The 14406-nt window shown below is 39.9% G+C and overlaps 1 protein-coding gene across 1 annotated transcript in view; it reads right to left on the bottom strand.

Moving 5' to 3' along the window:
- The window catches only part of Mmp20 (matrix metallopeptidase 20), a 42036-nt gene that overhangs the window by 21530 nt on the left and 6100 nt on the right, over nt 1–14406 (bottom strand). Inside the window, exons 2-6 of the mRNA XM_015490058.2 lie at nt 12950–13197; nt 8974–9122; nt 7267–7392; nt 6318–6479; nt 4051–4192 (exon numbers count right to left, since the gene is read on the bottom strand). Coding sequence (XP_015345544.1) covers nt 4051–4192; nt 6318–6479; nt 7267–7392; nt 8974–9122; nt 12950–13197 — 827 coding nt within the window. The remainder of the gene's footprint in view (nt 1–4050; nt 4193–6317; nt 6480–7266; nt 7393–8973; nt 9123–12949; nt 13198–14406) is intronic.

Raw genomic sequence — 14406 nt, 5'->3', positions numbered from 1 at the left:
TCTGGCCTGCAGTGGATGGTCTGCGGGCTGAGATGGGGGTCTAGTTTCTTCATCATTAAATAAATCTATTATTCATAAATCTATTATTCTTCTAAGATCTGTAGCTGATTGTGATGGTCTTGATTTTATCATTAAAATTATGATGGGAAAACCCCCAAATAGCCTGGAAGATATAATATAATTTTAATATGACTGCAAATCCAGTCATTTTTCTCTTTTCTTTTGTAACTAATGAAGGAAGAATGAAATAGCCTTAATGTTTTGTCATGTATTATAAAGAGCAAATGAAAGTGCATATCTATCTAAATATCTACTTATGCCTTTTAACTGACTGTAGGTGAGCTTTGTTCTTTTCACCAGATCATTGGAATGTACATGTACACACTAGGGAGAATATCTAACAATCTCATGGGGCCTTTACAAGGTCCTGCATTCCATCTTGCTTTGGAAACAAACTGCATGGTTATTATGCCACAGCTTGCAATGTCCCATTAACAGATTATTGTTGGTGACGGGGAATTCCGGGCTGGTGAGTGGGAGAGAGCAGATCAGAGCCCTTTCATAATCAGTGACTCTCTGATTGCCATTCTAACTGTGGCTTGAAAGAATTCTTTGTTCTTTGTCCAGACTGAACAAATACTTTGGGACTTGTGGTGGCAGCTGGTAGGGGATCAGAGCTAGGGAGTCCTGGAATCCCAGCTCTGGATGGCACCTTGGAGCAGTAGAGCAGTGTAGTTAGGAACACTGACTCAGGAGTGTGATAGCAGGTTTGCACCCCAGCTTCACCCTCTTGAGCTATATGCTTCTGAGCAAGTTGTTTGTCCTTCCTGTGTCTTGTAGAAAGAGAATAACAGCTTTGTAAGGATTTGATAACAAGGTGCTTCACATAGTAAGTTCTGAACAATTGAATTCACTATTAATAATCAGACAACATCCTAATTTTACAGAGAAGACAGGCTCAAGGTCTCTGGCAAGTTAAAGGCAAAGCCACTTCTGACTTTTATCCTCCTTACAGCTTTTCCTCATTCTTTGGAATGACCTGTCCAGCCCCAATAGCTCAGTACATCCTTAGTAAGCCATTTCCCCTTCGCTAATGTCCCACCTTCGCTTACTCATTCCTACAGGTCTCTTGTATCTGCCTTCTGTCCATTCTGTTTTCACTCTCAGCGTTCATAGTCAAAACGCCAAAAGATGTGTCCTCTTCAAATGGTCATTAGTCATTGCTAAGTGTTCATAGTGTGATAGAGGGTTTTTGGTTTGGTTCTGCTTTTTAAAGAAAATAATTATAATTGAATGCAAAGGTATAGTATCCTGACTACACCGTCTCCTTTGCCACTACCACAGCCACTGATATTTATCAGAAGAAGCAGCTACGCTCTACACAATGGCCTCACTTCTTTATCCCTGAATGAGGGCTGCGTGCTGTTCAGTGTCCGGACACTCTTTCACTGTGGACTCTAATAATGTTAAGCTTCAGGTGAATCCTCAGCCCTGTGTCCCAGCTCTGCCTGCCCTCCACCTTGTCTACTACTCCTGGGGCAATGCCTAGGGTTCCATTAGGTTTACTTTTTGGTAAAGCAAAAGCTGCCAATGCCAAGATGGAGTTGCTTATATTAGACATGAACCAAAGCAGAGCTGGAAATCATGAGAGGTTCTTATGCTTCTCTGTGTGAGATAACAACTACTACCAGAACACTCTCACAGTTCAGAAAAAAAAAAAAAAAATCCAGGTAAGTTGCTTCTGTGAAGCAATCAGTGTTATCAGTGAGTGATCTCCAGCACCTGCAGTGAGCCTCTGTGGCTGAAGAGCTTTGGTTCTGGACAGCTTGCAGAGAACATCTCCTTTTTTGCCTTCAAAAGCTTCCCCTTGCCCTAACCTCCTCAGATGCATCATAATTCAAGTAGCACGTGTACATGGACTGTGGTCCTCTGCTCTCTCTTAGATGAACTTGTGGTTTCCCTGGAGATCCTTTCTCTCTGTTGTTATTTTGATTGACAGTAATAGTAGGAAAAACTTCAATGATCAATAAATCTTAAAAAATAAAAAAATACATAAAAATGACAAAAATCATTTAGGTCTTCTAAATACCTTAGCCGTTTCTAAGCCTTTTTGCTTACATGAATTACATATTTTTTGATTCCCACTCCTATGCACAGCAACTGCCATTTACTGAGCCCTCACTTTGTGTCTGTGGCCTTATCAGTAAGAGGGAGGTTCCCAGCCTCTGCTGTGATTTGCCTTTGAAAAGTAAATACCTTTGCATTGTTAAAGATTTATTGCAAGCTGCACTTAATTTTAAAAAATTGGAAGCAATATAGATATTCTGAAATATGGGATTGGTTAATTAAGTAGTGGTATATCTATTCATTGGAATAATAGATAATATATGAATGATTAAAATTAAAATTAATTGACATGAAAAAGTGAAATGATGTTGAGGGAAATACATTTCAAAATCAACACAAGTAGTAAAATCTTATTTTTGGTAAATCTTTGCCTTCTCATATTAACAATAGATAACTTTTGATCCAGAGAAAGAGTCTGAAAGGATTTACAAAACCATGGTTAACAATGTGATCACTCTGTTACAAATTGAGTGTTTGGGCCACTCCTTCCCCTAGCTCATAGGCTGAAGCCCTAACCTCCAACTTGATGATATTTGGAGGTGGGGCTTTGGGAGACAACAGGTTTGGGTAAAGTCATGAGGGCAACACCCTTATACTAGCATTTAGTGCCCTTATAAAAGGAGACATCGGAAAGTTCTCTCCCTCTCCCTACATGTGTATGAAGAGGCCACGAGAGCGTAGTGAGGGGGCGGCTGCCTATAAGGCAAGAGAAGAGGCCTCAGGATGAGACCTACTTTACAGGAACCTTAACTTTGGACTTTTCAGTCTCTAGAACTGTGAGAAATACATTTCCATTGTTTCAGCCACCCTGTCTATGATGTTCTGTTATGGCAGCTTGAGTGGAATAATGCATTCTGGGTGGTGGGATTCTTTTGTATATTTTGTTATTCTCTCTCTCTCTTTTCAGAATAAACAAAAAGTATTCTTGTAATAATAGGTTAAAGATCTATTTCCCAAAGAAACATCAGATTTCTCAGACATCATCTCCTCAGTGAAGTCTCTCTGGACCTCTCAGGTACTTATTCCGTGTATTGGTCTCATAGTTCTTCTATATTTTAGAGCTTGTGTCTTGCCATGATTTTTGAGTGTCCTTCTGTCTCAAGCAACTATGAGGTGAGCAAAGGCAGAGAGGATGTTGATCCATTTTTACATCCCTAGACATTGCAGTAGTGCTTGGCACCCAATATGGGCCTAATGGAGAAAAACGATAATGCCATACACACATTTCTGAGCTCCTCTGACTATCCTGGTGTGATTGGATTCCATCTCCAGTGTAGATAAATGTGGCTATTTCTCTTTTCTTCCATGAAAAGAATAAATTACAGTAACCAGTGTTATGGAGGCAGCAGCCATGTTCCCCTAGAAGCCAGAGTGGAGAGGAAAGGGATCTGTCTTCTGTATGCTATCTGACAGCTAACGGAAAGGGGGAAAGTTGGAAGCCTTGAAGAAGAGATTACCACCCACCATCATCCAATCATCTTCCTATTTGCCTCTTTGTCCAAATAGTCAACCAAATATTTATTGAACACTTACAACATGCTTTCTCTAGGCACATAGTAGTAAAGAGAACAGATATCAGATAAATTTGGGCTAGTGTCTTACTTCAGCCACTTAACTGCTATCTTGGGAATTTTCTCTTTGAGTTACTTTCTTCCTCCCTAAATTGGGAGTTCTGATCTCTACTGTGATAATGTTTAGAAGAAACACTGCACATGTATGGAAAGCACTTCGCACGATACCAAGACTACGATAGTTTGGGCAGTTCTTTATCTCTGCAAAGACCCTTCCTGTTTACCCTACTGCTATTCAAGACTGCATTTACACATGAACTTCAGACAGGGCAGCAACAATGACCTCTAAAGGGATGTTTGTCTGGAGGTGATCCGAGGCCTGACAAGAGTTGGGGGTATGTCTGAGGCTTACCGGTCCCTGAAGAACAGAAGCTCCTTCCCCAGCATTGTCACGGCATCAAAGGATGCTCTGGAGTCACAGGGATCGGGGTTGGATGGCTTGTGAGGAGGGACATGGGGAATAGTGGGTTTTCCCAGGAATGGTTTCCGAGGTCCTAGGATTCAAAGTGTCTTGGTCAAAATGGTACCAGGAATTTGGAGTTTGTACACTTCTGCTCTAGAGACACAGGGGCTTGTGCACTTTCATTCTGTATGTGTTATGTCATAAAATTGGCAAGTAGATCTGGGTTTGAATCTTGGCTGCCCTCGTTGCTGAGCTGTGTGATTTGAGGCAGATAATTTAACTCTTTAAAGCTTCAGTTTCCTTGATTATAAAACAAGAACTGTAATAATAGACTCTACCTCCAAAGACTTTTATGAGAATCAAATAATGCCTGAAATCACGTATGAATGCTTAGCCTATAGTCAGTGTTTAAAACATGGTTGCTATTATTTTGTTGTTATACATAATTTCTTTGATATATAAGTTATATTTTAAAAGTGTAACTTAAAAATTTCCTTAATTTTTCTTGGTAATTAATTTCTATTCCCCCCCCCCCTCATTTAGAGTGTCACTTCCTTGGGTGCTTTTAAATTTGTTTATTTATTCTTTGGCATTTTGTACTGTGCTTAAACCTTTACTAGGCACCCAGGAAAGACTGAATGAATTCATGTGGAGATAAAGCACCCTGAAGGTTTTTGCTATTGAAAGGTATCTTCTGGTAGATCTGTTTGTAAAATAGGGATCCACTCCTTGGAAGAGCAACTAGTGAGTCTTCATCTCCCACACTCCATCTCTGAGCACTACCTGCCATAACAAACCTATGTTATTATTATCTGTTCACTCCTGTATAAATACCCTGTGAAAATATGTGCTTTGGCTCCTGGCTGAGAAGGATGGTGCCTTGCAGCCCACAAGCACCTATAAAGGTGAGTCTTTGGCTTGGCCCTTCTTAGCAGCCCATAAGAATTGCATCACATTGCAGTTTTGCCCCTGGATGCTCTGGAGTAGAGTATGTGAAATAGAGGCATTCACAGTATTTCCCCTGTCCCAGCGTGGAGTGGAAGTGGCATCTAACCTTTGTGGAAATTAAAGCTGGCTGGCTGAAGGCTTCTTTGGATAAAAATTTGTCTTTTGTGTGCAAGGTGACATATGAGTGCTTGCAGATGCAGCGCCCCTTTCTAGTTAGCAGGTGGACTGGCAAATGCTCAAGAAGTCACAGGGCTCTGGCTCTCCTGGCTCTCTAGGCTTAGAGGATGTGGAGAGGCTCTGGCAAGACTGAGTAACCAGGACTCCAAGGTCCAAGGGAAAAATCAGTCCCCTAAAGTTTTCTACCTTTTTAGTCACTGAAGAAAAATTATCATCTTATAAAAGAATTCAGTCTTTCCTGGGTGCCTAAGAGTGGGTCCCTGTTTTACACACAGATCCACCAGAAGATACCTTTCAATAGCAACAACCTTCACAAGAATTCATTCAGTCTTTCCTGGGTGCCTTTTTATGAATGGATTGATTTGTTTTCCCTTTAAGGAAACGTGGATATAGTTTCTAGTAATATTTTATTACCTTTTGAAAGAATGTTAACACTTGAGATAATTTTGAATATCTTAGACCCTCAGCTTTCTCAGTTATCAAATGAGGAAAATATCCTACACCCTACAGTCATGTCATGAGGATGACATGAGATGACATATGTGAGTATGTTTCATAAACTGCAGACTGCCTATGCGTCTGGGTGGTGGGGTTATAATCATCATCATTTCTATTTTTAGGAATATAAGGCTACTTGTCTGCAAATGGGGAAGCACCGTATACATGAATTGTAAAATATATGCATCCTCTCTCAAAGTATAAATTTGACTTGCACTGAAACCTTTACTAGGCATCCAGGAAAGACTGAATGAATTCTTGTGAAGATGAAGCACCCTGAGGTTTTTGCTGCAAAACAAAACAAAACAAAAAATAAACAACAAAAAACAAACCAGATAATGGCCATTTTTCTACAGCCATCCAGGTTCAGAATGCTCTGGAGGAAAGATGCAAATTAAATTGCACGTCTTAGGAAAAAAAACAATGTTCATAACTGGTAAATAGGCTCTTGACAGAAGATATCACTGGGTCTGGGTCTCCAGCTTAATTATTACCTATATAGGTAACTCCTGGCAAAATGCCCTTTCTCTAAGTTGGAGACCAAATGCCTGTCACTTTCAGGATTAGTGGGCAAAGAAATGTAGCGATCATACCGTACAACGCCTGGATCCCTTTTACATCATCCTTGGGCAGGCGGAATCCATAGGGATTCTGGTACTTATACGTGGGGTACATCAGTGCTGTTGGGTCGCTGGAATGGGCCAGGCCCAGGGCATGGCCAAATTCATGAGCAGCAACAGTAAATAAATTGAAACCTAAACAATGTGAGAGAGAAAGGCAGCATCAACACAGGTTTTTGTTTTCTCTCTCTTCTCTCTTTCCAGGAGAATTTATGCCCAAATCACAGTTAACTCATGTCCTTTTCATAGCTGGATTGTTCAGAGGTTGGTAGGCCATTGTGGCAATTAACTGACTTTAGTCTAGTTCTTTCCCCTTGTTGGAGAGTGGGGGATGATAGAAATGTAAAACAGTCCAATTTCTTTTTTTCTTTTTTTTGTCAGTGATGCTTGATAGATTGATAAAGAAGGGCCTTTGAGCTAGTAGTGGCAAAATAATACAGATTTAGACCACAAATGCTTGAACAGTTTTCAGTTCTCACAGCCTACTTCTATTTATCCACATTTCACACTGATCTCCAGATGACCTGCATGATATTCTGGAAGCTTTTTACCCATCCCCATCACACTTCTTAGGAGAGTACAGATTCCCTTGGGTCACTTCTGAATGTAGCTTATTTCCAAGTACAAGTGAGAAACAATAAAATGTCGAATTACTGAAGAAAAGGAGAGCTGTGTGTTGAGGAGGGCATTGCTGTTTCCTGAGATTTTTATGCTATTAAACAGATCAGACAAGTCTACAGCACAATCTTGGGTGGATCTTTTCCCTTATGGAGTTCCCTTTTGGATTTTTGGCTTACTTGTTTTTCCTAGCCAGCCTCCCTAGTTAAAGGGTGGCTTGGGACGTTGAACCTCAAGGTTTCATGATGGAGGCCCAGGAGAAGGTACAATATTTTCCAGGTTATGGTGAATTGTGCATATATACCATTCATCCCCATAGTCCACTTCTCAGCATTGTCGAAATGTGTGTCTCCTCCCAGGCCTTCTCCAGGTGCAAATGCATGGGCTAGAGTCCCTCGAGGCCCATCAAATGGATAGGAATCCCCATGATCTAAATAACAGGAAATAGGATTAAGTCCTAGCAGTTCTGAGGGGCAGAGAGAATGAACAACACTTTGAATAGCATTGACACTTAAATTTACTTTCCCAATATTCATTGTTATAAGAAGTTCACATATCAACAGTAACTGCCCATTGAAAAATAAAAAGTACAACTTCATACTTCAGAGGTAGCATTAAAAATGAAAAACCTTTTTTTTGTGTGTGGTTGTTTTTATGGTGACAAGCATACTGTGAGCTATGCATGTACCTTAGATTACAAAAGAAGAAAGAACAAGGGGACATTAGATAGTAACCTGGTCACTGATTGGAACGCACACATTTGGCAGAAAGGACTTTTGAAATACGAGTCAGCTGAGAGGGTGTAGTCAATTTAACAAGCTTTTTGATTATCCCACAATATAAGTCAATTTAAGGAAGTGTTGAAAAGGAAAAAAGGAAATTTATGTATAATTTTTTAAATACCTTCATGTGTGAAACTCATGAAATTTAGGGAAAATTCTAACCTTTGAAGTTCTAGGTTTTTGTTTTATCATCTATATTTAAATTAACCTTTCATTGGGAACTTAACAGAAAAGAAGGAAGAACAAAATGAGGGATGTAGTAGAAGCTACATTTTACAATTTTTTTTCAGAATCTTTGTGAGTATGCCCTATTCTTTTTCTTAAACCAACAAAACCAAAGTCCAGTTGCAGCATTTCTCCGGTGTCAGTGCAATGAAGTTTAACTTGGGTGCCTGTCCTGAGGACATAATGATGACTGCAGGGCCCCTAGTCAACCTTTGTATTAGGGGCAGGGTACCAGCTTGAAAGATGAGAGCCATATATTAACTACATGGCCCCCAAAGCTGCCTTGAGTCACTGTGCCCTGACACTTCCCCAAGAGGCATTGGTCCTCTGGGAGCAACAGTAACCGCCAAGGGCCAGGGCCATTTCTTAAGGATTTGTGCTCAGGACTTGTTTGATCTCTCTCTCTCTCTCTCAGCCCTTAACTATGTTCTGCCCCAGAGGCAGCAGACTAAAATTAAGATCAAGACTTGAAATGTCAAGGGTACGTAGAAACATTGTCAGCAGATGGCAAGAAGCAGCAGCTCTCCTGTATCTCAACCATTAGGAAGCTGAGAAGGGAAGGGGACTTCATAGGCTATTTGACTTCCTTTTACTTCCGACACGTTTCTCTGTAAAGGGTTCAGAACTCTCCGTGGATCACTGTGCAGCTCATGCTCTACTCCTTAGTATTCCGTGTGAATGCACCTCCCAATAGGTAGTCTACAAGGAACCATTGCTGTGGGTGAAAAGCTGCCTCAGGGACACTGTGGAATTCAGTGAAAGCTGGTCACCGTGAGTCTGTTCTACAGCTGAGTCTCTTGATGGCCAGATAATGCTCAGAACTCGTGGGTTCCGTTTTCTGACCAGATGAAGAACATAACTTTACCATGGTCTAGGCCTCTGCCCTTCACCACACCACGTGATGGAGAATCGTGCTGATCTCTTGGATTAAGTATGTAGAAGGAACACTGTTGGAACAGTTGTCCTTTGCTCTAGTAGATGAAATTCAAGAAGCACCACAGTACCTCCAGTTTCAAAAGAGATCATAATATCGGCTTCTCCCGAGTTTATTCTAACAAAGCTCAGAGGGACGGCGCTGCTCCAGGCCTGCAGGGCCATCTCTACTGCTTTTTCCACTTCAATAGGACTCATGGAAGATGTGTATTTGGCTATTCTGTGAAAAGAGAAGGAACGAGTTCTTCAGTCAGTAATTGTTCCCAAGCGACGAAGGCAAGCACTATGTTATAGCTTGTAAAAAACCAAAACGGTTGAATGTACATCTGTAATTTAAGGTTTTTTCCCTCTGAAACAATAATTCTTATTTTGCTTTTTATAATATGTTAAGTTGCTTCGTGTTAACCAACAAGACAAGTGAAGGGGAGAAACGGAAGTCGCCGTGATCTGGTACTGAAACGGTTTTGTTTTCATTGTCATGGCACTATTACTCAGTTTAAAGAATAATACTTGTATAACATTACAGTTAGTAAGAAGTGTATTTTCCTGAAATTGGTTTTAATTGAGAGAGGGCCTCTTTTTCCTCAAAAGGGCAACTGAATTTTTCAATTATAAAAAAATAAAGATGTGCATTTTGGGGGCTTTTCAAATTCTCATTCAAAGGGCAGTGGGATTTCCCCAGGTCTGTTGGGGAATGTTTTTTTTCTTAACATAATGCCTTCTCAAAGAGGAAATCCTAGCTTTAAAAAAGGATGCTCATTGGGACTGGAAAAGGAGGGCAGGGAGCATTTCAGCAAGTCCTGGTGTGACAATGACACCTAAAGGCAGAAAAATATAGTGCTTTTTGGGCAAATAATGGGTAGAAACAGAGACAGTGGTTCTCTGCTCTGAAGCCTGGGGCCTGGGGTTTCTGGCAGCAGTATGGAAAAGGAAGGGCAGGAGAGAGGAACATCCACCTGGGACCTTGGGCTGGGCTGCACCATTGTGTGCCAAGCCACCTTGGAGCAGGATCTGAGCCTCCTTTCCCTCTTCCTCTAGTTACTGCTCCAGTGTTTTGCACATAGAAGATTCTTGGGAAATGATTGATAAATTAAAGAATAAAAGTTAGCCACTTAGGGACTACTCAGTGTGTAATCAAACTTTAAGACCCTCGATTACTACCTAGGAAGCTTGTTAAATATACAGGTGTGGTCCAGAAATCTGCATTGCAGCAAGCAACCTTGGTTATTCTGATAAATGGTACAACTGCAACCAGAAACCAATAACTGGGGTTCTAAAAGAAAGGACCATGTTGGACAGAGAGGATGGTAAATAGCTCATTTCAGAACTTAGAGGGGAAGGAACAAGGAGATCTTAAAACCCAGGAGTTGGGACCAAAAGGAGGTAGTTATAAAGGGGAAAACCAGAAAGACCCTTAAAATAACTATTTAATGTTGTCAAAATATGCCAAGCCTACGTTGCAGTATCAATCTGTAATTTATCACCTTGTATAGATAGTACCTTGGAATTTTCTCACATTATAGACAAGTCAGGTGTATCTTTGTGTCGATTATGTGTATAAAGAGAAAATCCTGACCCAGAATCTATTGAAAAAGCAACAGTAATCATAGTTAATATTCTTTGAACAGATACTGTAAGCACTATTTTGTATTTTTTTTGTGTGTGTGTGTGTTTGTGGTGATAGAGATCAAACCTGAGCCTCACACACCCTAGGTGTGAGCTACACCCTAAGCTCAGCTCTATTTAACTGTTCTCTATTATCTTCTTCTCAAAACAACCGATGAGACAGATAATTATCATCATCATCATCATCTACATTTTCTGATTAGTCAGGATTTGAGCCCAGTTATGTCTGACTTCAAAGTTTATGTATATAAGCATTATATTGTATTTTTCTTTTTAAATCATCTAGTATTTGTTATAAGAAGTTATTCTGACATCTAGTAGCTACTGTATTCTGTACAGACAGGTTGCTAAGATCACTTCTTTTGTCTTTGAAGGGTGAGGAAATAAGGAACTTGAAGGGAGCAAGAATGGATGGGTAGTATCTGTTGAGGGATTATGGAGTTGCCTGATTTATCATGGAACATTATGTTTCTCCAAGTGCTATGTTATCTTGATCCATGCCCTTTGTTTTTGTGGTGCATAGTCATGGACTAAAATTCTGGGACAGTTTGAAAAACAAAACAAAAAACAAAACAAAACTATGAAAAGATTCCATGGATTTATATGCCAGTTCTGCCCTAGTGGCTTTGATTTTTTTGTTCACAGCGCCACCTTATGGATTTTTGGGCTCCTAGCAGGTAATGGCCGAATCCTCTGCTCTCTGAGTGTGTGATCATGGTTACTCACCAGTGCTCCAGAACAGTTTAACAACTGGTTCTGCAAAGGAAAATAAAAGTCTCCTGATTTGTATGGTTTGCTGATTTCTGTGTTATAAATATTATCACTGTGGCTAATTTCAGACTAGCGACTTTCCAGCCCTGATTGGGGAAAAAATGAGCAGGAGGGCACCATTGTGTAGTGTTTCTACCATACTGATAAAATAGATGCACCCAGCTTTGTAAATATAGGTGATAATAAAATGTAGGAAAACAGCAATATGTTTTGATTACTTTTGTTTTCTAAAATAATCTAATTGTTAATTTAAATAGTTTAATAATGGGTTTATCTTAGCAATGAATTCATAAAATTCTTGAGAACTTAACTGGCCCCCAAATTCCTGTCATTTTAAAGACTGCCCCCTGAATTGTTAGGAGCCAGCTCCAGCACACCAAAGCCTGAACTTCTGCAGCAGGCCTGCTTTCCTTACCTCTACATACCTTCTGGATGTGCTCATCCTTAAAATGCAATAGAATCAGGCCTGGCTCTCCACTACTGGGAAATAAAGTCCAAACATCACATTCTAGTTGCTGTTCAGGCTACTTCTCCAGCCTCGCTTCCCACAGTCCCCTTCCTCTGCCCTCTACGTAAATGGTCAGGCCATTTCAGGACTTGTACACTGGTGCAGGAATGCTGCCTAACACCACAGGCTGTTGTCCTCTCTGCTATTTGCTTCCCTTGCTTTTCTATGAAAAAAACCCCTATCATTTGCAAGAACTGGAGCCAGACTACAAATGGAGACCATTCTTTTCCAAAGCTACAATCATCTGGCATGTGTGTGGCTCACACTTGCAGGCACTATGCACTCTCCTGAAGCCTATTCTCAGGCCGTGGGGTATGCACTGTGGATGACCCACCCTTAGTTGAACTAATCTGTGAAGGAATTAGCCCAGAAGTAGGTCCAGGCTGCTGGAGAGGAGATTCTGGTCTCAATACCCAGAGCACAAGGAACAAGGACAATGGTTCCTGTTAGCCATGTCCTGTTGGTATGCACAGGAAGAGTCCAGAGGATGGGGTGAGGCAAGCTCGAAAGAACTGCTTTGCCTTCAGATCAGGCCTAGAGGTTACTGCCCGTCCCTGGCAACGTGGTTGCTCCCTCCACATTCTCCCACGGTTCTCTGCTTAGACCTATAGTTTCATTCTTTTCATGCAGAGTTGTAGCTGTCTTATGTCTGTCTCCCTGAAAGTTTTGTGAGATTCCTAAAGACTGTCATGGGGATCTAATCACCTTTACATCCCTTCAACTGAATGCCTATAGTAGACAGATAATAAATCATCACTAAATGATTTTTGGAATCAATAAAAAAATTGTTAATGAATAAGTTTTATCTTTCTTTTTGAGCAGATTGTTTTAAGAAAACTGGTGGTATTCTTAGGTTATTAATCCTATACTAAATTACTTTTCCTTAAAGATTGATAAGTTGTTTCTAACTGCTGAAATTATCTATAATGCCTAAGATGGCCAGTCATTGTGATAATCATGAGATTTTATTTTCAAGCAAATTGACCATTGTCATTGTTTGATGGACCTACAAAGTTCTTATTTTTTCTCATGGTTGTGAGGAGTCATGCTTTTTATACAGATCAGAAGGAAGATTTAAAAAAAGAGAGAGAGAAAGGGAGAGAGATATTCTTTATGAATTTGAAAAGACTGCATCTCATTACCTGTATGTTAAAGTATTTTTTTTCCATTTGGGTTCACCTGGGAAGAGGCGATAGTTGGCCACGTCAGGAACTCCACAGCGAGGCCTCTTGATCACATCCATTGTATTCTGGTCCAATTTCCCAGTGACTTGGACGCCAAAGAATGCTTGTAGCTCCTTGATCTTCTTGACCATGGCGTTGCCTCCTCTTGCAGCCATCTCACCAACTTGGTGACCACCTTTCTTTGTGTAATACTTGTCAAGATACTCCTGAAATGGACAGGCAGGCAGACACGTCTGTGGCATAGACTCTTGCTCAAGGTAAGATGGGACAATATTCTTTGTATAAAAGTAGTATGTAAAGTACATTCCCATTTTGAAAAAATTAGACATATTTGAATAGATACAGTATACATATGTCCTAAATTATTAATGATTATCTTTGAGTAATGAGGCTTTAGACTATTTTTTTCTTTTGTTCACCTGCATTTTATAATTTTCCACAGCTAATCTAATGGATATGTATTATTGCTTTAATTTAAAAACTATGGAAGGAAAATGATGTGAACATTTCCCTTAGGAACTGAATATTTGTCATTGAAGTTCTTTATCCAATTTGCAAGACAAAGGCTGTTTTCTTTCATTATGCATAACGTGAGATCTGTGAGTCCTTAACTCTCAGAGGTATCCTATTCCCTCCTCTCCTCTGATCTAAATGCAGGGGTCAGTCTATTCAGTGGAGGCGTTAAATCAGTTCAGGTGGGTTGTGGGGTGGAGAGGTTTTAATTTTTTGTTTTTTTTAGTTGTAGGTGGACATAATACCTTTATTTTATTTATTTATTTTTATGTGGTGCTGAGGATCAAACCCAGTGCTTCATACATACTAGGCAAGCGCTCTACCACTGAGCCACAACCACCACCCGGTGGGGTGGAGTTTGTTTTCTTGGGGCAGGTTTCCTAAGACAGGCTCTTTATCCCAATAAAAAAAAATGAGCCATAAATTATAAGGCTTCTTTTGCACATACGAACATAAAACCCCTTAGTATACACTGTCCGAAAACCCTTTGCTATGACGCAGGGCTGGGATTAGGATAAAGTGAATGAGGCAGCATCATGTAAATGCAGGATTGAGGCCTGCCTTTGGCTCAGGAATTTCATCTATCCAACTTATTCAGGAAAAGACCCAAAGGGCAGCTAAAGATTTATATACCTTTTACCATATATATAATTTCCTATTTATATAGTATAGCATTTCTTATTTACTAGATATATATATTATATAGATCATTTCTACATTATCCAGATACTTATATATTACATGTACATTATAAATATTATTTACTTATACATTATATACACACATATAAATAATAAAATGTTAGAAGAAACAAGAAGTGAGAAAAGCAGAGGAGAAATCTTTATATAGATTATAACTAAAATTTCATAAGTAAACCGAACATACACACCCAATAAATAATG

This window comes from Marmota marmota, unplaced genomic scaffold (assembly GCF_001458135.2).
Source record: "Marmota marmota marmota unplaced genomic scaffold, marMar, whole genome shotgun sequence".
NCBI classification, from domain to species: domain Eukaryota; kingdom Metazoa; phylum Chordata; class Mammalia; order Rodentia; family Sciuridae; genus Marmota; species Marmota marmota.
This window is presented reverse-complemented; position numbering and strand designations above follow the sequence as displayed.